General features: G+C 38.3%; 1 protein-coding gene across 1 annotated transcript in view; it reads left to right on the forward strand.

The window, feature by feature from the left end:
- Positions 1-25,316, forward strand: part of LOC122815364 (dynein axonemal heavy chain 3-like) — a 4,921,723-nt gene that overhangs the window by 4,401,421 nt on the left and 494,986 nt on the right. Inside the window, exon 67 of the mRNA XM_044087818.1 lies at positions 19,774-19,911. Coding sequence (XP_043943753.1) covers positions 19,774-19,911 — 138 coding nt within the window. The remainder of the gene's footprint in view (positions 1-19,773; positions 19,912-25,316) is intronic.

Raw genomic sequence — 25,316 nt, forward strand, 5'->3', positions numbered from 1 at the left:
AGATAACAGCGTCATGCCACAAGAGTCAGCATACATTTCACATGAAAATACTACAGAAATTAAAAACTGAAAATGTGATGTCCCCTCTCTGGGCCACTAATCAAGAAGCATGAATCCTCACCAATGGCACTGCAGAGGGACATTCACTTGGAACAAAAATGAATGCACCCAGTATTTCCATATGCAGCTCTCTGCATCAAGCACAATTTCCCCTAAGAGCACACAGAGAACATGCTCAGTCGAGGGTCTGAATTTCTCAATCTCCCTCCAGGTCCCCAATAAGACTCCCCACTGGTACAGCTATAGAGTTGAGACCTCAGTCGAGTGTCCAAGATAAGTTCTCCAGCACCCTCTTTGTGAAACTAGTGCTTCATGTCATTACTCCACACAGCTAACACACACACTCTTTTAGATTTGATTTTCACAGACACACACACACACACACACACACACACACACACACACACACACACACACACACATATACATACACACACTCCTGAAAAAGGCTGGCACAGATTTGCTAGCTATGCCCCCTTCTGCCTAGACTACGTTAGTTACACCACCACCACCAGACACTCCAAAGCCAGCTACTGTAAGGCTCTTGCAAGGGTACCCAATTATACTGAGTAAAATTAATATTAATACAAATGGTAGTTTGACCAATGGCAAGGCTTTCAGGAGCGGCCGGAGCTGTCATCAAATATATATCTATATATATATATATATATATATATATATATATATATATATATATATATATATAAGTACTTTCAGAGATTAAAATAGTTTCTAAAAGACCAGCCACAATGAAAATTTTAAATGTATTTAATAATAAACAAGAAAAGAACATGAAAATGCTAAATATTTATTTACAGTAAATACCAGACTTTCAATCATAGGAAATATTAAAATAACACAAATGAATAGATTCCTACAGATATAGTAAAACAATACTTAACTAATCTCACTATATTTTCCTGACTGATCTAAAAAATTACTATTCCCTCGTTCACTTACTAGAACAAGGCAAGATAAAGTAGGTGAGGGGTCCTACTCTGTTAGGTTCCAAAAACAGACTGCAATGAGACTTCAGTCTCATCTAGTACTAAACATCATTTTTGTCCTAGATTACAGAATGGCATCACATACATCTGGTCATCTGACTTGTGTTTCCCATGCTACCCCCCCCACCCCCCATTGCTAGAAGCTGCCAGGATTTAGCACATATGTGTCAATAATACACACACATGCAGAGTTTTGCTCAGATCTGTTGTAGCTTCTGGAAGCCATAAAACAATTTCAAACCTCCACCCTTCCAGAGTAACAATTAGTTCACCCAAAGGTAGCACAGAAAGCTTCCTAGTACAAACTTTTGTCACTGGCTGCATTGGGAACTGTAAGATACAATCTTTATGGCCTAAGCCAGGTAATTTAATTTCAAACTATTTTAAAAGTTAGGTGGAATGAGATTAAACTCTTCTCTTCCCATATCCTCTGTCAAAGCATATACATTTAAACAGATGCAATGATGCATGTATATTTCTTTTTCTGTTCAGCAGGGCACACTATTGGTATATTTTTAACACAAGCAGCTATACAAATACATTTTTCAACACAAACATCTGTACAAATCAGTTTGATATACAAATGACATATAATTCTTTACAAAATTCCAGCTAGCTGTGCTAGCATATGTTACACTTCCACTGCCCTACTTCTCCTGGCATAGCTGGTAATACCTCACATAATCACAGAACAAATTATAGAAAGCATCAGAAACACTTAGGATCCATATGCAGGCCACAAGACAGTATGGATCCTTAGTATATTGAGCCAGAAGTGAGAACACCTTTGTTAAGAAGCATCATTGAACAAATATCAGTAACAGCAATAGCATGTTTTTAACAGTTTCTTGGAAACATGAATTAAGAAATGTCCATAATATCAACATAATATAGTATATGTGGATAGTACATTTCTGTAGCTACACTACGTACCGAGTGCAAGTAATTACCAGCACAAATGGTAGATGATCCGTAAATCTGCCTTTATATACTGTTCACATTTGCAATGTAAATCTGTCTATACAACTACATAGGGGACTGAAATCAATTATTTAAAATCACAACATAAACATAACATATCCATAAATTTCAGTCAAACATCAGTCCAGTAACTTATAACAGCTTTTGTTAAAAATCACATTTTAAGTAAAAAATAATTTAAACAAGTGCAAACCTTTGCATTGCACATGAATGCATAATGTTTATGCTGGAAATGACTGACTTGAACATATGTAATAATTACCAAAATAGAAATGCTACCAATTGCCAATGTGCCTCTTCCTCCAAATCACAGAATCAAAGTGCACCTAATGTGCACCTCCCTTTAAGTACCATTTGTACCATACATAATTAATGAGGTTCATTAAAAGTCAAGGTTTTGGAATTCTTTTTGCACATTTCCACATAAATTGGCTCCATGCTCAGTAACACCCAGGTGTACTGCATAAACATGCAATAGGTACTGATAAATGGTACTATATGTGCCACGTGCCCTTTAGCTCCCAGTGGTCTGATAACATGACATCAGTGCCACTTTCAAATATTGATTTTGATACATTTACAGATCAGGCCATTAATAACTGTGAACTGAGTGGGACCTCAGTGAACATTTATCTGTTTTTGCATTTTTCAGACTTTTTCCATTTGAGGTCCATGACTACTTTGAGGAGGCTGAGATGTGCCCATGCATCTAAATTAACTCACATGGAAACTATCCAGATGTTGACTGTGTACAACGGAGTGAAGCATCAGATGAGAGTCAGGCCCAGGAACTTTGCCATGATAGACATATGTAGCCAGGTCATGAGGGAGCACCACAGATGGACGGGGATCTACCTCATTGGAGTGCAGGTTCATCACCACTATGATGACCTGCATTGGACAGACATGGATAAGTGTCAACAGAGGGTTGCTGTGTTTTTGTTTACACACAGTTATAGCCTAGATTTACTGACACTTGTACAGATATACATTTCTTTACAGCAGTTCATAATCAGAAAGCATCATCAGGATATTTGCATTTTGCAGGCTACTGACTGGTATTGATTTTAGGTAGATAGTGCATGCAGTTGTACACATGCAATACTGTTAGTACAAGATAAATTACATTCTCATATGTCACAAGCTGTGGTGATTGAACATATAACAAATTTGCTGCTGTGGTATTCATTATATTGACATGTGTTCAGCCAACTATCATGTTGCCTGGCACAGATGTATGTCATCAGGCTTGCCTGTTGTCCACAATGCTGTCATATCACTTTCTCCTCATGTACCAATGACACTTGGTGGCTGATTATATAAATCATTACACGCAGACATTCATACATTTTTACAATAATAATGACCCAGGTGGGTGTTCCTAAGCCTGTACAGGTTTTCACAAAAATACTGGCATCCTGTTTATGAACAGGACATTGAGAACCAGGAATTTATTAAATACTTCTGTTCATAATGGATGTGTGTCAGTCCATGTGTAAATTTTCATCATTTTCATATTAGGTTGGGCATTTTTCTTCATGGGAATGTTCTGTGTGACAGTAATTTGCTTTTCTTATCTGTTGTGTTTTGCAATTAATCTTGACAGAGTATGACACCCATGGACATTCTCCTATCAGATGACGGTGATGAGCACATGCCAGGCCAATGCCAGAGTCTTCTATGATGACAGTGATGATGCCGATGATGGCAATGATGAGGAAGCTGGACCCACCCCACCATGAACTATCATCCTAGCGCCCAAGAGGTGACAGTGACATGACCAAAATCAAGATGATTATCAGGAAGAGATCCAGGAGGTTAGGACTAATGCGTTCTGAACTCAGATGAGGGACATAATGGGGTCATTCCTGCAGGTATTGCACAGGCTATATGCGATTTATTCAGAGAGATAGCTGGTGAGGTCATTCGGGAGTCTCAGCCACATCATCCTGGCCCTTCGGGTCCGTACGTATTGTCTGTGTGCGCCACTTGTGTTATGCTGCCGGCATGCTGATTGCCATATAATTGATTGGACTGTATGTACTCCTGTGCATGCATTCAATGTATCTGTCATAGTCATAATTTTACTGTCATGTGACATTTACTTATGTTGCGATATGTGCATGACACACATTAACACATTACACTTTCCTCCCACTTTCAGCTATCCATGCATTGTGCCAGTTATCCTGCAGGTAGTGCTGCAAGAGTTAGCCTGTAAATATGTGTTTTACTGGGGAAAATGACAGACAACATATGTTGTCCTTTGTCCATCATTAACAATGTGTTATGGATTGGAATTTGTGTATTGCCATATCATGCATGTCTCACTGGCATGATGTGGTGTTGTGTGCCATGAGTTGGTAATGCTGATGCCATAGTCAATCATACACAGGTATATCATGTGTATGTGCAACCTGCATTAAACAGCAAAGAATCATTAATCTATACAGTACTGCAGATAATATACTCTTTCACAGTACATTATCCCATGTTTGCTATATCTAAAATTTCCACCTCCATTACTTATTCACATAAGTTTAAACCTTCCGCAAATAGTTGTACACATTGATTGTATATGTGTGTGGACATAGTCGGATCCACACTGACACTCAGTTGTACCTTTGACATGTGAATATTCACTGACTTACTACTGATGTGCTCTAATGATGCTTACAGGAGTGCCCTTGGTGTGTGACATACACATGCATTTGTTTATTCAACATTTTCACGACAGTATATGTGTGTGTTTGAAATTATTAGCTTGCTTACATATGCATGTTGATGTTGCATGATTGCACATTACTATGTATGTGTGTTTTATACATGGCCAGTTCTGTGGACAACAGCAATCAATCTACCCATGTAACATACAGTTTCTGTTTGGTTAAATGTATTTCGGTTTGGCTTCTACAACACCTTTTGAACATTTGCAGTGTGTCATCTTACCTTATCCTGCTTTTCCTTATATGGATCCAGGTTGTCCACCTCCATTCTACCTTCATATTTCCCTATTATATTATATTTTCGGATATGCTTGCCTTTGTTGCTGTTATTGACCATTGCCATGTATTATTTTGATATGGTGAAAATATGCCAAATGTATGGCCATTTTACAATACGGGACATCTGCACACAAGTCACTGACTACTTCTTGCAGTCTTTCCTTGTTCTTATTATATTTGTATGTTAAGCAGTGTACTTTTTTGACATCCATGAGTGCAACCTGCCATATTTATTATTCTGCAGTGTTTTATTTTTGTAAATATTATTACATGTCATTGGTGTATGTATGTGTATTGACCTTGCTTTCATGTGCATTCCATTTAGGCCGCTAACAGACTACGTGCACATCTGCACTTGTGCGTTGCCTTTAACATGGCATACGTGTGTAACATATACACATTCTGTTACACATTTGTTTGGGCTGTGTACACTTACTTGTGTATGTATCAGCCTTTGTTGCTTTTCTACAGTATTTCTGTTTGGCACTGAGCTTGGTTGTTTGCCTATCACATGCATGGTCATAGGTTTGGTTCTTCCCTCTGCTGGAGTTATCAGGCATTGTTAGACCTGCATTTGCTTATCTGTGATATTGCTTGGCTTACACCTGTACTGCTGATGGACTACTTGGGTATGTGCTTATTTATCTAATGGGCACTATGATCCTAATGTATTAACCTCCAAGGTATAACTGCCACACAGTTTGCGACATATCATAATGTGACAGTGTATAGGTAGATATGTTTTCCTGCATTTCACCATAGCTGGTATGCATCCCCACTCTGTTTGTCAAATCTCCATTGCCCATGTTGTGCAGTGTGCTATCTGTGTAACTTATCTGTCCTTACTGTTTTTTTTTTTTCCCAGCGTTTATCTGTCTTATGTTGTGATATTTGTTCTATGGGTATACCTTGTGTGATGTCCACCTTTCATTCTATTCTTAAAAAATAAAAAAAAATGGGGCCTATTCAAAAAGAAATGCTCATCCCTTGTAACTTTACTTCAGATTTTCCTGTTCCAACATCCCTGCTGTGGGTCCATCTTCTTCACCCATACCCCACATCTTCTTTTCTATCTTCTACTTTCCTTGTATTTGTGCATTACTTGTGTTCCCTACACATGTCTCAAACCCACTGTTAGAAAATGTTAGCTGTGGTGATGTGGCTGTGATTGCCCTTCACCTTTAATTTTTTTATTAGAAAATTTACAGATTCCATCAGACTCATAAGTGCAAGCAGCCATATTTTATTAGTACATGTCTTGCGGAGATATCCGTAGTTGTCTCTGAGCTTACTGAAAAGATTGTTGCCAATATATATTGCAAATGGCATTGTAGCTTTGAAGTAAGTATTTTTTTTTTGTTAGTAATGGAATTATGGAAATATCTGTAGTTGTCTGTAATGTTTCAGGGCAAATTTCAGAAAATATGTATTATGACTTGCATGCAGCTTACATTCAGATATTTTTTTTTTTTTTTGGTATCATAACGGAGTCGGTTGCATTCTATAGTTGTCCTTAACATTACCGGACATATTCTGTTATATATGTGTCTGTATAACTATCAAGATGCTTGAATTGTGTTCATCTTCCTGTAACTTTGTTACACTGCAACATGATTAGGCAACCATTTCTCATTTCTTAATGGAGTACTTATGGATTTATTTAGTGCACCATTGCTACTGCAATACTCCATTTGTGGGCTGAGCTATTCTGAATTTCTTGTGGTACATTTACATATTACAACATTATCAATAAATTTAACATTGATGTCAACAAAATGCACCAAAATCCATGAACCTTATGGAATCCGGCCCCATGAATGCAAGCTTGCATCTCTAGGGCTTTAAAGGCCTGTTCTAACCCCTAGTTATAGGTGATTTCTTCATAAGACATACTAGCATAGCCATTACAAGACTAGTAAAGGACAGAGATACTGTCAGTTGTCTGGCACTAGGAATCAGTGATGCTGCAAGAGTCCTCAGAATCCTTCACCATCTTAGGTATGAAGTATAACATTGTTGTTGTCCTTGTGGGAGTGAACGTCCTTAAGCAGTCTACCATAAGGGAGATGCAATGAAATACAACCAATCCCAACACTAATTTTCTAAGGAGGGAAAAACACTGTCATTGAGTAGTATTCTTTCGTCTTCAGGAATGATGCCTAAAGTCGAAGAAAAATAACTGTCTACAAAAATTGGCTTGTTAACTGCAATCATTCTAAGGAGATCCATTGTGTGTTTCCTGGACAAGATGGTCAACAGACACAACTGTTTTGCCAAGGACAGAATTACCTCTCAGTTCACAACTTCTTCTTCTTTGCCTTCCCTTACCTTTTTAGGCAATGTTTAACTCATGAACACACATATCCACATAGCAAACTTGAGTTCAAACAATACCTCAGCTGCTCTACTCAACATTAGAAGCTTAAACAAAAAATGTTAGAGCTTCAGGCTTACCTCAGCCTCAAAGATATCTATATTTGTGTACTTTCTGAGATTTAGTCTTAGAACAGTGGCAGCACTCCCACCTTACCAAGGTATTGAACCTAGGCCCAATGGAACCTGTAAGAAGTGTATCCATATTTATTAGGGACCCCATTGTTTCACAGCAGACACTGCATGCATATATTGCATGATACCATCCTGGAACATTTAGAAATCATAGTGTATCCCCACAAATCTGTCTTCCGCATCGTTGCTAGCTACAGGTCCCCTAGGGAGTACTGATTATCTTAATCAAATTGATAAGCTATCCCTCAAGCTTAATACTATTTCTACAGGAGACCTTAATTACCTCTCTGTCAACAGACAGGTGTATACAATCTCCAATAAATACTCTAGTGATTTCTTGCTTTTGTGAATACCAACTCCCTACTGCAATTCTTTCAGACCCTAATGTGTTAATGTCCTTGATGTTGAACTTACAGACTGCTCCCCCTAATTTTCTACCCCATTTGTCTCTACCACCCTGGTAAGATCTGATCACCCACATGCTAAAATCACCTTTAGTACAGGCCTCTCTGCAGATAAAAAAACACAGTCTTTTATGTTTATTTTAAAGCCATATTATTACTTCTTAAAGATATCCTGGACAAACACAACTATATACTCCACTGAACGACAGTATCCATGATGCCAACCTTGCCTCAGTATAATCTTCAGAATTCATATACAGAAGGCACTAGTACCATCTGCCACAAGGAGAGGAATAAATTCAAAAATATACAGTATGGCAAAAAACATCTATAAATCAGCCCCATAGGAAAAAGAAAAGTTCACAACTCTTTGTAAAGATAAATCAGTATCCCATAGTATAAAATCAAACTAAAAGTGTTAAACAAGACCTTCAAGTATACAGTTATAGATTACAAGGCCTGTTATTACTAAGGACAACCACAGGACCTTCATCAGCTGCATTAGAAAACCCAGAAGAAAATCACAGTATTGTTCTGACCTTATCTCCAATGGTGTATCACAATCTGATCCAGAAATTATAGCTAATGTCCTTGTTGATAAATTTAGCTCTGATATCATGTTTCACACACACACGCAATTCTCCCACAACCCTCCCCCCCTTGACTTTGCTACCTGTTATCAACTTTGATCAAGTGGCTTCTGCTCTTTTCAAAAATAAAAGCACTAGCTTTATGGGTCATGATAATATTCCAGGCCATCTGCTTGAAAGTATCAAACAACACACAGCACATCCTCTGCTAAATCTACTTAAGTCATTCCATAGGCTATGTACCTGAAACTTTGAGAACAACCATAGTTGTACACCCCCAAAAGGGCATCCCCACAGCAGACCTGAGTAATTATAGGCCTATCAGTCTCATTAGCATTATCTGTAAAGCTATGGAATGCATTATCACTCAAAAAATTAATAACAACAACATGGGGACCTCCGGATCCTTGAGCTCAATCAGTGTGGATTTGTTAAATTCAGATCATGATTACTCAACCTGGTTGAGTTTTTGACAACGTCACAGAAACTTTGGACAAGAGCCAAAGTGTCCATGCTGCTTACTTCGGCCTTGCTAAAGCCTCTGACACCATTACCCATGTAGGCATAATAACATAAGTCTCTAGTCTCAACACTAACCCTTATGTTGTCCATGGGTTTACCTATAGAATGAACTGACATATTCCAAGTAAACAGAGAATGTCCTCTAGCCATACAAATGCTACTAGTGTAGTGGCACCCCAGAGGGTTCCATCTTTTACCCTTTCTTGTTTAGCATTTGCCTGTCAGAGGTAAAATTGAGTAAACAAGGGTATATGGATAATGAGGCTCATGGAAAACCACACATTGGATGCTGTTTCAACTCACTCCCTGATACCCAAATTCTTCAACAAGGCCAATATCAGACATACACCAGGTGCATTAAACATGAGCTCATCCTAAATCAGTGATCTCAAATTTCCATCATACAGGCCAGATGTGGGCCACTGGCACATGAAATCCAGCACATGAAGCCTTAACCCAATTTCACCCACTTCTGAGAAAAAAAAAAGTCCCATTGACCTACGATCTGAAACACATTGACAAGTGTTTGCCATTGTAGCTTGGACTACATTTAGCAAACTTTTCACTCATTGGCTTGACTGTGGAGCCAATGAAACAGACAATTCCTAAAGCTCAAAAATAAATAAATAAAACAAGACTAAAACGCAAGCACTAGGGCTTTTGGTCTATCTTGAGCTCCAGAAAATAGCAGTATGAAAGCAGCTGCTCACCAGTGAGATCTCATACTCAGTGGCAGTTTAAAATATAGGTGTTTCAGGAGCTGCCAAGGGTCTGTGGCTTTGGGGGGAGCTGATACAGCTGGTAAATTTCTTTGACAAGGCATTTTTTTTATTTTAGTCCTACTTTGCTCTGCCACACTGATTGTGATGACCAAAGTGTATGAGTGCTTGTTGACACATCACAGAGAACATATACTTGTACATTGCTGTTGAGGTCATCATCGACTAGGGCCAGCCTGGTGCTACTTGGTTTCACTTCATGACAGTAACACAAAGTGTTCTGGCCATGGCTGCCTAAAACAGCAGGAGAAAAAAAAAAAGACACACAGTACATGCACACTCCCACCAGCAGGAAGAGTAGAGTACATCTATGGAAGCTTTGGGCATGGACGGGCAATTAGCTTGTATCAAAAAACTCATCAGCTTACGCTTTTTAGTCCATACAGCTGCTTTTGGCTGCATTGGACAGTCTCTAAATGCTTTTGCTATGCTAGTGGTGCAAAGATGAGAAAAAGGTATATCAGAAGACAGGAGAGGACTACTCACAGAGGGAGAACCCATGACCTCTCCCAAACATAGCTCTCACCCTACGTCAAGAAGCAAGAACCAAAGCAAACCAAATCAAGGACAACAACTGTAAATCAGAGTCACAAAAGAGGCAGAACACGCTGACCGGATCTATATTACCTTATCGAAAAATCGTAATATCGAACGGCTTTTTATCGAACCGTAAAAGTCGAAAGCTTAAAATAGCAAAAACACGAATGAGCGAATTCTTTTTCTGGGAAAGAAATCGCTAGCCCTACCACCAACTACACACTAATCTAAACATAACAAAGTGGGAGGCTTCACCCTCCCACACCCCCTAACTAAATATACCAACTCCGAGATCACACTATGGTGGGGAAATGGGCAAACTCACAAGGATGGCCAAGTGGTTTCTTTCCCAGGGAAAGAATTCACTCATTCACGTTTTCACTATTTTAAGCTTTCAATTTTTACAGTTTGATGAAAAGCCTTTCGATATTATTGCTTTTCGATAAGGTAATATAGACCCACCCTGACCTCTCCCCACCATAGTTCTCAACTTATTTCTAGAAACAAGGACAAAGTTGGAAATAATCAGGAGTAAAGTCTGTAAATAAAAGGACACATTTGAAATATTGGTGTTACTGACTTAAATATCTCATAAACTAGGAGAACTCAATTAAAATACATTTTCTAAAGAAAAAGAAGTAAGTAACTATATGTCAATATTTACAGGTTATAGTCCATCTTTTATGAATATGTCAGAGATTTTATGATACACAGAGATAAATTCTGAGCCCAAATCATGGAGAGCTGAACGATACGGAGGATGGGATGACACAGACAGGAGAGTAGAGCTGATGAGTTGAGAGAAAACTACATCTAATAGTATCATAAAAAGCTAAAAGGCTCCGTCCAGGATCAAACCAAGCGGTCAGTCACACCTATACAAGTTGTATATCTGTTCAAAACGTCTTTTCAGACCCAGCAACTGAATACCAAAACGCAAGCAAGATGTAATAAACACCAAATACAAGTCTATTCAGACCAAGGAATCCATCAATAGAACTGTCCAAAATATAAATGCTTCGAGGCAAAATAAATGTCATAAAAACTTTATATTTATTAAAAGAGGTTAGCGCTTTTGCTAAATAGCTTTATCAAACCATCAAGAGTACATACACAATTACATTGCTTATATAGTTCAAAAATTAATCCAATTAAGTGCTGGTTTTCAATTAAATAATAATTCTATTAACCAAAATAAAATCTTTAATACATAAAATGTAAATGTGAAATATAAAACATCCATTTTTGTGATAATAAATTGTCAACATTAAAACTGAAAATGTAAAAATATCTTAAAATACTTTATATGAGTATATATATAAAATAAAATCAATTACACTTTATTCTTCTATTTTTGAGTGTCGGTTTTAATGGAATTTTCTCATTTAAACCAGGGGATATATGCGCCTTTAATTTAATAATCCAACTGGTTTCTATGCTTTCTGTCAAATTCCTAACATCTCCTCCTCTGTCATTGGGCTTCTTGATATCTATTACCATAAATTAAAAAATACGATCCTCCCCTTCTTGCATGACATGTTTGGAGAGTGCATTAGTCTCAGATTTAATTCTAATTTGATAGACATGTTCCCTAATTCTATTTTTTAATTTTCTATCTGTTTTTCCAATGTAAAACGCAGAACATTTTACGCAGGAAGCTAAATATACTAAATGTTCTGTTTCACAGGTAGCATTTATTCTAAAGGTAAAAATCTGTGAAGTATTAGGATGCACAGACATATTTGTATCTGTAATATATGTACAAAAATCCATTCATCAAAGAATTAATTTGTATTATACCCAAGATGTCCAGTTAAACATTGGGATGTTTTGACTGTGAGTCCTGAAATTAAAAATATAGTGGGAGAGCAGCCAAGATATACTTTTAGAAATAAGAAAAATCTACATAGATTATTATGTTTCCCTAAGCATACACAGATAAATATGCCAAATAAATATTATAGCACTGTACCTTGCAAGAATTATAATTTTTGTCTTACAAACCCAAACTGGGTGAGGTCCAGAGTTTGGAGATTACCAATGTCTTTCTTTATAAATTCCATGATGAAACGTTCCATGGCCTTGTAGACCAGGCTCTTCAGGCTAATGGGGGGGATTCATGGGGTCCATGGTGGATCCCCCTTTGTGGAGTGGGATAACCATCGCTGTGCGCCATTCAGTGGGCACAAAGCCTGGGGTAAGGCCATGACTGAACATGGTACTTAGGTAGGGGGCCAGTTCATTTTGTAGTTCATGTAGAACGCAGCCTGGGATGTTGTCAGGTCCCATGGATGCTGTGTTCTTGGCTTTGGAGAGTGTGGATTTTACCTGTGCAGCCATGATTACAAGAACTTTGTATTCTTCCAGTATAGAGATGGGCCCTTTAGGGGGTGAGAGGGGGTAAAGGTAGCACTGAACCTATCTGCTAGGATGTTGGCAATATCAGTTGGTTCTGTATATTTAGTGCCATTGTGCTGTAACTCAGAGCAGATCTGAGTGTTGCCATTGAGATTCTTGACATAGCTATAGAATGCTTTGTGGTTGTCTTTAGAAACAGTGGTGATTTTATTTTCGTAACTAGCTTTGGAGGATTTTATGAGGGATCTCAGCTTCTTACTGAGGCTGACCAGGGAGTTCCTCCAATCATGGTATTTTACTCTTTTTTGCAGCAGTTTCTTTCTTCTGTTGTAGAGTTTGTTTATGGCAGGGGACCACCAGATTTTCTTCCTTTTTTTGGAGGATAGCATCTTTGTTCTGTTAGGGATAGCACAATCCATGCACTCGTGTAAGTGCTTATAAAGTGCATTTGTGTAGTATTCAGCAGTCATACCTCTATTGTCCGTCTGCATGGGTGTTGTGAAGTGTGCTACTTCTGTCTTAAGAAGCGTGAAGTTGACTTTGGAGAAATTTTTTACGGCGGTTTCCCTAATGGGGGGGTGGGAGCGGGATGTGCATGTCTAGGGTGATTAGCTTGTGGTTGGATCTGACCAATGAAGTATTGACCTCTGGTGTGGAACACCAGTCGCCCATGTTGGTAATGACCAGGCCTAGGATATTGCCGCCCCTGGTGGGGGTGTGGATAAGTTAATCCAAGGTGTTTGAATTTATGAATTCCAGAAAACGTTCAGCAAAAGAGTTGGTACATGAGTAGTTTTCCCAATTAATGGTGGGGTAGTTGAAATCACCCATTATTAGGGTGTTATGTTGTACCCTAATATTTTCCAGTGTATCAAGAAATGAGGAGTGGGAATCCTGGGGCATTGTGGTGGATCTGTAGCAAGCTACAATTTGGATTGCGGTCTTTCCCAGAGTTAGTAGCACTTGGATAATCTCAGATGCATTATGCTGAGCAACTAGCCTGGAGGTGTGGATATCCTTAATGAATATGGACATGCCTCCACCTTGGCGTAAGACCATGTCCAGTTTAATTTATGTAAATATATATATATATATATATATATATATATATATATATATATATATATATACACTATTCCTGCAAAGCCAGACTAATGATTTATTTAACTTTATCCACTCCGAAGGGTTAGTCATTTTTATCCTCAGATATCCTCCAAAATCATCAATTATAGCTAAATTGTTGTTTGCATCCTTTATTGCAAAAGAAAAAAAATAACAATAATAATGGCCATAGTACCATATTTCAAACTTGTTTCGCATAGATACACAATAACCAAAGTATTCCAACTTAATTCACACGTGCATGCACATTGGTCCTGCAAAGCCATATTAAAACTGAGTAAATTGGCCAGATGATAAGAGCATAAGGTATTGTCATCTACAGATATTTCCCATCCGCCACCAGCACTTGTAGCTACTTTGTTGACTGTGTACACCCCTTGTTGTTATGAAGAAATGAATTACATATAGTGTATTGGTAACTTTGGATGAACTGCATGAAATTGTATAAAGATCACTAGCATCATACCGTAAGAACCTGCCATGTGTAGCATAGTTTAAAAGTTTAAAAGGAATGGAATTTATGATGAAAGTATAACAAATATTAACCCACTAATAATATATGCTAAGTCAATATGCACAACCTCATCAAAAGTAAAATCATCTGAATAATTCCACATGAAAGAGAAATGTTACTATTGCAAATGCTGCTGTTGACAAACAACTTTGTGTTCCAGTGTTTCATCTACAAATGCAATGCCTGATGTCCTTGAAGAATAAATGGCTTATGTTGCAATAAGAATTGGTGTGCTGATGATCTTGCTATAACTTTTCCTGAACTAGGCCAACTATGCAATAGGGAACAGCTGGCAAGCAAAAACGAGTCCATAGCTACTAGGCATGCAGTTATATAAACCATCAAGGAGTCTCTCCCAGTTTCCCAATTGATCCAAAGCAATGTCTGGTTAAATGACTTGCTCAATATCACACAGTAGGTAAGTAAAGATGTAAAGATCTAAACTCTGCCTCCTTGACACATGAAAGAGTGTATCAACAAGTCAGAGTTTTAGTCCTCTGCACTGTCAAGACAGGTCAACAATTATTAACTAAATAGAGAAATCCTTTACAGTCCAATTTTGTGGAGAAGACTGTATCAGAGTAATATGCAACAATGACTACATAACGGATGCTGAAGATCAGATTAAACTGCAACACAATCCAGGCCTGTTAATAAATTAATTCATTCCTTAGTACATTGAATAAAGCAAAACAATTAAAGACAATATAAATTCTGCAGAATCTTTTGTTGAACAACTTACAAGTCATATAAAAATCAGAAGTATTACTATATACAACATACTGTTTTTTGCAAGGGGGGTTAAATGCTTGCATGACACCTACATCTCATTTTTCACTTTCCTATGTGCTCCCTCTCATCATAAACAGCTATCCCCTCTAACATCATTTAGTACAGATCTTACCTACTTGAATGGAAGATAATGCAGTATTGTTGAGGCATACACTTCCAGAGTAAACAAAGCCATTTGTGAAAAATAGGGCCCTATTCAGGATAATACAAAAGGTATCCCTAAGCCTTACAATTATCCCATTGCTTGGCTGTCTCTCCCCAAGTGCCATAAAACACTATTCAAATTTGTCAGTGTACTTTCTATTTTCTTCTATACTTTTACAGTTATGACAGAGATTTTGATTTCATTTAAAACTTGCATTTAAAATATTACAGCAAAAACACACTGACAGACATTTTCTAAACAAAACACTTCCACATTCAAAACTGGCTTTGCATAAAAAACAAATAAACTTCGCTTCCCTTAAAACTCACATTTAATGAAAATGCTTCTGGTAACCAATTAAAGTAGAAGATACATACTGAGATTAATACTTGAGTCTATATCACGTTGTCGAACTCTTAAAAGTTCGAACGTCATATGGTCGACACCATATGATCGAACTTTTAAAAGTTCAAACATTTCGACAGAGATCTCCGTACAGTGTGGAATGGAAAGCTTTCCTTTTTCTGCACCGTAGTGCGATCTTGGACTTGGTATATTTAAAGAGCGGGGGGTGTGGTGGGTGCAGGGGGGCTTGCACCTCTGCTTAAACCATTCAGGTAGTTTTTTTCTTTGGTTTATTTTTTTTTATTACATTTTCAAACTTTTAAAAGTTCAATCATATGGTGTCGACCATATGACGTTCAAACTTTTAAAAGTTCAATAATGTAATATAGATGCTTAATATTCATATAGCACTTTGCGAAGTACTAATTAGCGCCTATGTGAATGATACAGGAATTCAAAATGCAAATGTGTAATGCATTTCCTAACACTGCAGGACAGCACAATAGGCACAAGTGTCCCTTTCCAGGAGCGGTCCAGCAGTACTAACTAGTGAAGTAACTTGGTCAGAGTCAGAAAGAAGACAAATGCCATTTTTAGGCAAGGTCTCAAAAACAACATTACAGACATGAAATTAACCAGTCATTACAAACTAAGGGTCATACTGCTAAACACTAGGAGCTTAAATCAAAAACTGCACACCCTGAAAGCACTTCTATCACTAGAAGACATAGATGTCTGTGCAGTCACAGAAACGTGATTTAAGGCCTCAGAGAGCACCCCAGCCCTGCAAGGCTGCATTGCCTTCCACATCTTTAGACCACAAAATGTTTGTGAAAACCAAAGGAGGCGGTGCTAGATATAAAGTCACATCCCATCTAGTTATACTAACAACATCATCAAATTACTCCAGGTCCAGGTTACGGTGGGTAAGACCCCCATTCAAGTCCTAGCCAGTTATAGATCCCCCTCCATGGGTCACAACACCCACAAAGCCTGCTTCACCAAACTGCATACAATCCAAATTTTACTGAACGCACTGGTTATGGGGGATTTCAATTATCCCACCATCAACCAGAAAACCTACTCTAGCCCAAACTTACTAGCACAAAAGTTCCTTGGCTTTGTGAATTCAAATGCCCTGGAGCAAATTGTCCATACTCTGATAAGGGGAACAAACATTCCAGATCTGGTCCTCACCAACATGTCAAGCAGGTGCACTGCTGCAACTGTTGGACCCTCATTAGTTAAAACTGACTACAAATCAGTCACCTTCAAACTGACACAAACACCAGCATTCACAATGAGTGAAGTCAGACTAAAAAACTTCACCAAGGCAAGCTATACCCTCCTAGGTGAAGTTATAAATGCATTCCAAGCCCTACCCCAAGCTGAAAGTGGTAACTATGCTGAAGGTTACACTAATGCCCTGTACAATCACTTGCATAAGTGTATGAACTCAGCTGTACCAGAGAGAATCAAAGTCAAAGCCCCAAGTAAAATCATGCTGCCATGGTGGACTTCCAGCATCAACAAACTCTACAATAAATGCAAAACATTGCTATCCAAGTAAACAAAGACAAGGGCCCAACAATGGAAAAGCACCATCCTCAGCCTTAATAGGCAAGTAAAACAACTTGTCAAATCCTCCCAGAGCTCCTTTGAGAGAAACCTAGCAAGTACTGCCAAGAATAACCATAAGGCCTTTTACAGCTACATACATAACCTAAAGGGTAAGACCCAAGCATTTGCAGCACTGGTGGTCAATGGTATCACACACACACTGATCCCACAGAGATAGCAAACCACTAACAGATAGGTTTGGCAAAATTTTCACTCCCTTATACCCCCCCTAACTTATAACAAACCCTTCCCCAAACTTCCCCTCCACCTTATATATCTGAAGAACAGGTCCTCAAAGCCCTGTCCAAGGCCAAGAACACAGCCTCTATGGGACTAGATGACATCCCAAGCTGTCTTCTAAACAGGCTAAAACATGAACTAGCATCACAACTAAGTACCCTTTTCAATCATAGCCTAACCACAGACTTTGTTCCTGTGGAATGGAGAACAGCTACAGTTATTCCCTTCAACAAAGGTGGCCTAGCAACAGACCCGGGCAATTACAGACCCATAAGCCTGACCAGCCTCATCTGTAAGGCCATAGAGTGTTTTATTATGGACCTCATAAATAAAGACATAGGTGACCTCCATACCCAATTCGGTTTCATGAAGGGCAGATCCTGCCTGTTAAATCTGGTGGATTTCTTTGAAAGTGTGACCATAGCCATTGATGAGGGCAAATCTCAACTTGGCAAAGGCTTTCGACACAATCCCACATTCAGACATTACCAATAAACTTAGCAAACTGAATGCAAACCCCTTTGTTGTAAGATGGGTTGCCAACCAGCTCACAAACCAGACACGCACTGTCAAAGTGGGTGACTCCACATCAATCAGCAGACCTGTTACCAGTGGGGTGACACAGAGGTCAGTGCTGGGCCTCCTAATGCTTGGTATATACTTCTCAGAAGTTCAGGTCAAAACTAAAGGGTTGTAGCTGACCAAGTTTGCAGATGACTGCAAACTAGGTGCAATCATTGAATCCCCAAATGATGTCAGTATACTCCAGGAAGGTCTCCCACAGACCAACGAGTGGTATATTAGTCATGGCCTCAAACTGAATGCAAAGAAATGCATCATCATTCCCTTCGGCACACACAATGTCCCCTCACACTATTAGATAAACAACAATACCTCAAGTACCCATGAAGTGGTAAGGGACCTGGGATCACAGGTTGACCGCGACCTTAACTTCGACCACCACATGTCTACTGTTGTAAGGAAATCTTTCCACATAACTCACTTGATTATTAAAGACATCGCCTAAAGAGCAAAAGAAGTTATAACCCCCTATACTTGGCACTTATGCAGCCCATAATTTAGTATAATGCCCCATTCAGTATATACCGTACTAAGCACCTGCAGCAATTAGAGAGACATCAGAGGTTTCTAACAAAGAAGATCAAGAGCCTCCAGCATGTGCCTTACACAAATCGACTAAAGTCACTATACTCCATATCATATAGACTTCTTAGGGAAGACTTATCCCTGGCCTACAGTGCAGCCCAAGACTCAAACCTGATAAACTTACTGCATATCCATAAATCAAATGGGTCTAGTGCTACCCACTCCAGGGACTTAAAATATGGCCTGTGACTGAAATAAGACATGCTGGAGGGACAGATTTAATTCCCAGTGACTGCCATGTCTTTGGAACAGGCTAACAATTCATCTGAGGCAAAGCACCACTATGACACTGTTCAAGAGGTACCTGGACAAGTGGATGGGGCACTGTAGATTCTTACCATGGATAGTGCCCACAACCCTCCTGGACAGGGACAGTCATCACTAAATGCAATTTTGAGTATTGACTACTACTTTAACAGTATTACATTGGGTAGAAACAGCTAGGCTTAAAACGATCTCTGGGTCGATAGCCTAGTAATCTCCTATAATGCTATGAAGGCTGAGGATCCTAACTCTTCCCTTTGTGGCTGATATGAGCACCCATATCACCATGGGGGCTTACTGTGTCTCCTCCTGCATGTAACTGCTCTCATCAGCATGCTAATATTTGCCACCATAAACATCTTGGAAAGTCAAGCTCATGTTTCCAATTAATGGCTGTAATTTCAACACTTGCCAGCCTCCATTTGCATGTGGTGAAACAGGTAACTGGACCACCACTCCCTTCCCACAGGATATGCAATCCAGCACTATGCACCCACTCCTACCTGCTCTTCCAGTACCAGAGACACTGTCTGAACTCATGTTATCTAAGTTACAGTCATGGCTTTATCCCTCTAGTCTTTTTGATCAGTGCATAACAAAACATATGCAGTCACAGTAATCTCATAAGTAGAAATGATGATTCAATAATCCTATTTTATTTATGTTTCACTTTATCAGTGAAGAATACTTACACTATGATCATAAATATCTGTCTGCATAATATTAATAGAGGCTGCTATTCATTAAATAAGATAATGATATTTTAACTGTCCAGTAATATGTTCTGGCCTGTATTTGCTTGTTTCTTGGCAGGTTTGGAAGAAACTTCTCTTTGGGCTATGCTTCTTCCATGCCCTTGTCCAGGAAAGAAGAATGTTTGGATCACTCGGCTGGAACATTCCTTATGAATTCAATGAGTCAGATCTTAGAATCAGTGCAAGACAGGTCCAGGTATGAAACTAAATAGCTAATTAACTTTAAATGCAATGTAGCTTGTCAAAAACACAGTTATATGTGGCTTCAACATGACAAATGGTTACACGTGGTATAGCAGAGCAGATAGACTTTACCATCTATATTCCACAAATGATGCAGAGAGATAAATAGGTTACATGGCAAAACCAAACATTGTCATAGCTGCACTCTCCTCAGTTTTAGAATCTGAACAGCTAGTTGAAACTGCAGAAGTGGTAAGCAGTACTGTGGGATGCACCTCAGAGAGTGTCTTTGTTTTTTTCACTAACTTTGAATTATCAGATGAACAGCTGAAAAATAAATAAATAACTACATAAAATTCTAAGCCATAGCAGTGTTAGATTTGATTGCTTGTATCTCAAATTCTGAGGCATCTAACACTTGAATTGCTTTTCCTCTGGCACACATTATAAACTGTTCATTGCTCAGAGGTGTGGTCCCTTAGCTATGGAAAACTTCAAACATATCTCCCATTCCAAAACACAGTTCTGGTCCACTTGACCAACCAGTACACTACAGGACAACTACCCTTCTCTCACCTTTGATCAAGGCTCTGGAGAAAGCATTAAGCCCATAATTAAAGACACATGATGAATCATATGAGCAAATGTCAATCCAAAAATATGGCTTCTGGAAAGGGCAGATCACTATTCACTGCATTTTAGACCTCACTAATAGTTTTTGCCTCATTATGGAGGCAGAACAGCAAAAAAAAAAGCAGTCTGCATTGATTTATCTAAGACTTTTCATTCAGGGCAATGTGCCCTTCTGGTCAGTAGCTTGCAAATTTATGATCTTAGTCCCTATACTCTACAGTAGTTCTCAGACCATCTCCATAACAGACACTTCAGAGTTGTTGTTGGGCAGTAACAGTTTCCACTTCATTTCATAGCAACCAATGCCAAGACTACTGTTTGCCTCATTTTACATTAACTTGTATTAGTACCATATCTACGGCAGGGTAAAGGGGGCAGCTGCCCTGGGTGCAAGCTGTTAAGGGGTCTGATTTGTATTGTAATAGAGCTTAAATGAATTGCTTCTAGTGTGTGTGTGTGTGTGTGTGTGTGTGTGTGTGTGTGTGTGTGTGTGTGTGTTTAGGAGCTAATTATGTCTATGTTATGGTTTATGAATTTTTTTCCTCACTATGTGTGTGTGTGTGTGTGTGTGTGTGTGTGTGTGTGTGTGTGTGTGTGTGTGTGTGTGTGTGTGTGTGTGTGTGTGTGTGTATCCGTGTTTGTAGTCCTCAATCTTGAAGGACTTGTTTTCTATTTGTCAATTGACCTAGCTATAGCTATAGCTATAGCTATAGCGTCACTCTTGGTATTGTGGGTGAATGATTATTTGATGTTCAGAAAATTCCCCAACCCTTATTTTCAAATCTTTTAACAGAAATTTTGCTCAATTTTCAGTGTCTCTGGAGCATCTGTGACTTACAATAAATCATGAAAAGACCAAAATCATACTGTTTGGCACACAAAACATGTCAATACGTACAAGGAGAAATATTCCATTACTGGTATTGGATACGGCCATAACAAAAGCATTCAGATTTTTAAGTGTATAGGTGATTGCTTAGATCCTACATAAGCTAGATATTGTGCATACATAAGACAGGCAATAGTGTAATGGCCCTGTTGCATACCTGCAACTGTGAGTTTTATATACTGAAAAAAAAAAACAAACCAAACTTTGTATTAGGAAGTGGGTATTAGGCCCTACACCTTAATATGCACTTCCAATCATTGGGTGTCCCTTCACTTATAACCAACAAAGGCTACAGACATTGCAGAACAAAATTTACAGATTTATATCTATGGCACATCAGAAGTAATGTCATTGCCACATGACAGAGTAGTTAGGGTGGCTACTCATTTCCTCGAGAGCTACCCTTCTGTTTCATTCATTAGTTTCTGAACTATTTCATTGTAAGTACTGCAGTGTACTGCAGCATCTGTTGCCAGTGAAACAGTGTACATAAATGGTGAAATCAGCTGAACCACTGGTTGCTTCTCTTGTAACTCATCTCTGCTCTCTAACACACAATGTTAATACACTCTCTGTTATCCATGTGGAGTTCCTTCCCTTCTGGTATCTGAGTGCATCAAACTCTTACTGCCTTCATTTTTCAGCTCAAGCTCTCCAAAGAGATAAATGCAGTTATATAGGTATTGTTACCTAGGAAAGTTACTGCTCACATACCGATGCATTGTCAGACAGTCACTGTAGTCCTTAGCAGCATTGTGTATTTGTGTATTGACAGTATTATGTATGTATATGCTGTCTGTCAGGCTAGTACTGTTTCATGCTCCATGTGTTGTCTTGCTTTTTTTGTTCAAGTTAATGACTGAAAAGGGTCTTAGTGGTCAAGTTCACCGTCTTACAAAAATGTGCAAACAAGCAATAAGGTTTTACTACAGTTTTATAATTCTACAATCTGCACTTCAATTTAGACATATTTGCACAGCAAATTCCATTTTATATGCATAAAACTACTTTTTATATGCTGTGGCATTTCAATTGGGTAGCACTGAAGACACAAAACAAAGAGTTGATTTCCTGTTTTTAGCTTTGACATACACTTTGTGCCATTTCTTGTTATATAACTGCAAATAAGGGAAGGTGTCCAAGACTTCCACTTGTTTTTGGTTTAAGTAGCATGGTTATGATGTTGAATAACCACTTGTACTGCTCAGTGTTAACTATATTTCTGATCCATTTCTTATACATTCATCTGTCATTTTCTGCAGCATTGTGAAGTTTCACTAAACAATGTTACCAGCAATGTCAAGGTTTTTCAGTTGCTTGAATTACTACTACATCACGTCCTTCAGTTTTAGTTTTATTTCTTGAAAACTTCTATACAACTCAATGTGACCTGCTCTGAAACAACTTGCCTATAGTCAAAGAGTCTAATGTAGTATCATTTTGTAGCACTTTCCCAGTCCTTAATCTATGTACTGTATATAACCTACATGTTACTGGGAGTTCCCACTGGGAATCAAGAGGTACTTTGTATTTTCTTTTTTTTTTTTTTTTTTTTGTCGGCAGCATTCCAGCATTTACTGAACGTTCAATTTCTCCAATCAGAGAGTAATCATGTGGCATTACAGTGAACAGTGTAGCAAGTCTATTAAATAAGAAAACTGATATGCCATTCTCAGCTGTGATGAAAGATGTGGTGATGGAAGACAGCAACCAGAGCAAGTTGCTTGGATTTCATTATGACTGACTGTTCACTTAAGGTTACTCAAGATAATAATTTGCATCTGTATCATATAGTTTTTATCCATCAGGGATCCATTGTAGGTCCCCTGTTGTGTAATATATTCATTAACTATCTCTACCTAGCTTCTAAAGAAGCCACTATCATGCAGTACCTAGACAATTCGGCAATCATCTGTTCTGCTAAAAGCATAGATAAATTAAAACAATTCACCAAAGAGTCTTCCTCTACCTTAGAGGCCTGTATGTCTGATACACAGTTGCTCCCTAACCCTAAAAACAAAAATTATCCCATTTACCCTAAAGCATTGAACTGGCAACAAAATTAATTTCAATATCACTTCCTCTAACAACTCCAAGATAGAATTACTAAGACAATTCTCTGCTGAAAGTTTAAAATTTGGTCATCACATAAAACAATCAGTAAAAAACACCCATCAAGAGCTAGGTGCTCTTTATAGTCAAACAATACCTCTCAGATAATTCCAGAAAAAGTACTGCTCAATCCTCTCTCATTGATCTCATCTTGATTAATCTACAATCTGCTCAATTCTCAGTCTTGGAACAGTGCTATAATACAGTGACACAATTTGCTGCCATCATCATTATAGTACACATCATTGTCTAGTCTTAAAAATAACTTCAGTGGTTAGAGCTAAGGCATTGCCTCATTCTTTCCCAACTAGTGACTTCCCAAAAACCCATCAGTTACCCAAACAAATGCCCTACTTTAAAAAATGTTCTCCATCTTTATAACCCAAGTAAACAGCTGAGATCCACTGACAAAATTTATTAACTGCTAACAAAAGCTAATAACTCACAAGGTGACTCTTTATACTCCTCTTTCCTGGCCAAAATTTGGAACTCACTTCCTCTCACTCTAAGAAACACAGCAAACACCAAGTCCTTTAATGCACAATCAAGATAATACCTAAAAGATACCTGGCTCTGCACATTCGCAACTCCTGGGGGATAAATGTCCTGCCCCTTACTTTCTCCTTTTCATTCCAAACACTGTACCTTAGTTATTGGTTCAAATGTTCTCCTTGTCCTCCAACCCTCCATCTTCTCCTTCCTTCTACCTATTCTAACACATTCTCGCTCCCGTCTCTTCGTACTATTTTCCTCTTTTTCTCGCCTTCCATCAAGTTCGTTTCCAGATATGTTTCATAGCGCTTTACATGATGCTACTGTTAGTTAATGATATTCTACTTAAACATTCTATATCCGCTGATTATTTGTATACCTCTGTTTACTATGTTCTTTATATAATATTTTTCCGGAGTTTTTTTCCCTGGAAAAACTTTCATAACTTATTACATAATGCTGCTATTAATTAATGATACTCTGTTTAAATGTTATGTATTTGTATTTGTTTATTACTTGTTTATATTTTATGTATTTGTTTATTACTTGTATATCTCTGTTTACAATTAATCTTTTTATAATGTTGGAATTTCCTGGAGCTTTTCTTTCCTCAGCCACTGCTGAAAAAGGGTAGCTTTCTGCCCAGTCAGACTGTCCCAGTAAAGAAATGCAATAAGTAAATAAAGAAATAAAGTATGAGAACATGGGGCAAAAATGGAACTGCTCCCTACCCTGTACTGTAAGCTTAGAAATCAGGACTATGCTCCTACTCCCTACCCTCCACCAAGTTAGTACTTTTTTGTGCAATTTATTAACGCTTCTTAAGAACAAAAAATGTCAGTAGTCTAATGCATATAAAACAGCACTGGCTAAGATATGCAGACTTCAAACTTGACTATGGGTGGGCGCAGGAGCTGGCGCAAGCTGTATGCACGGCATGGTCTTGTGTTCCAACAAGATAATGAGCCAGGAACAAGCTGAGGTGCTACCCTTTTTAAGTATCTGGATGAGATCACGTATGTAGGCTGAGTGGACTTTTTTTAGTTCTGGTCTTGTCAAATAAGCATTGTGATTGGCTGGGACTGCAGTAGGTGGTACCAGTGATGTAGTAGAAAGCACAGCTGTTTCAAAGAGAGAAACAGAGACAGAGAGATGGCAGTTGGCTTATTTTAGTTGTGGATTAGACATCATTCAGTAGGAGATGTTTTTGGCTTTCTTTTGTTTTGTTTTGCTTTTTTGTTTTGTTTTTGTTTTTTAAAGGTTTTAAAAGTGTATGTGTCTGCAAGTAGCAA

The sequence above is a fragment of the Protopterus annectens genome, chromosome 11.part0, assembly GCF_019279795.1.
Source record: "Protopterus annectens isolate FY-2018-M chromosome 11.part0, PAN1.0, whole genome shotgun sequence".
Lineage (NCBI taxonomy): Eukaryota > Metazoa > Chordata > Ceratodontiformes > Protopteridae > Protopterus > Protopterus annectens.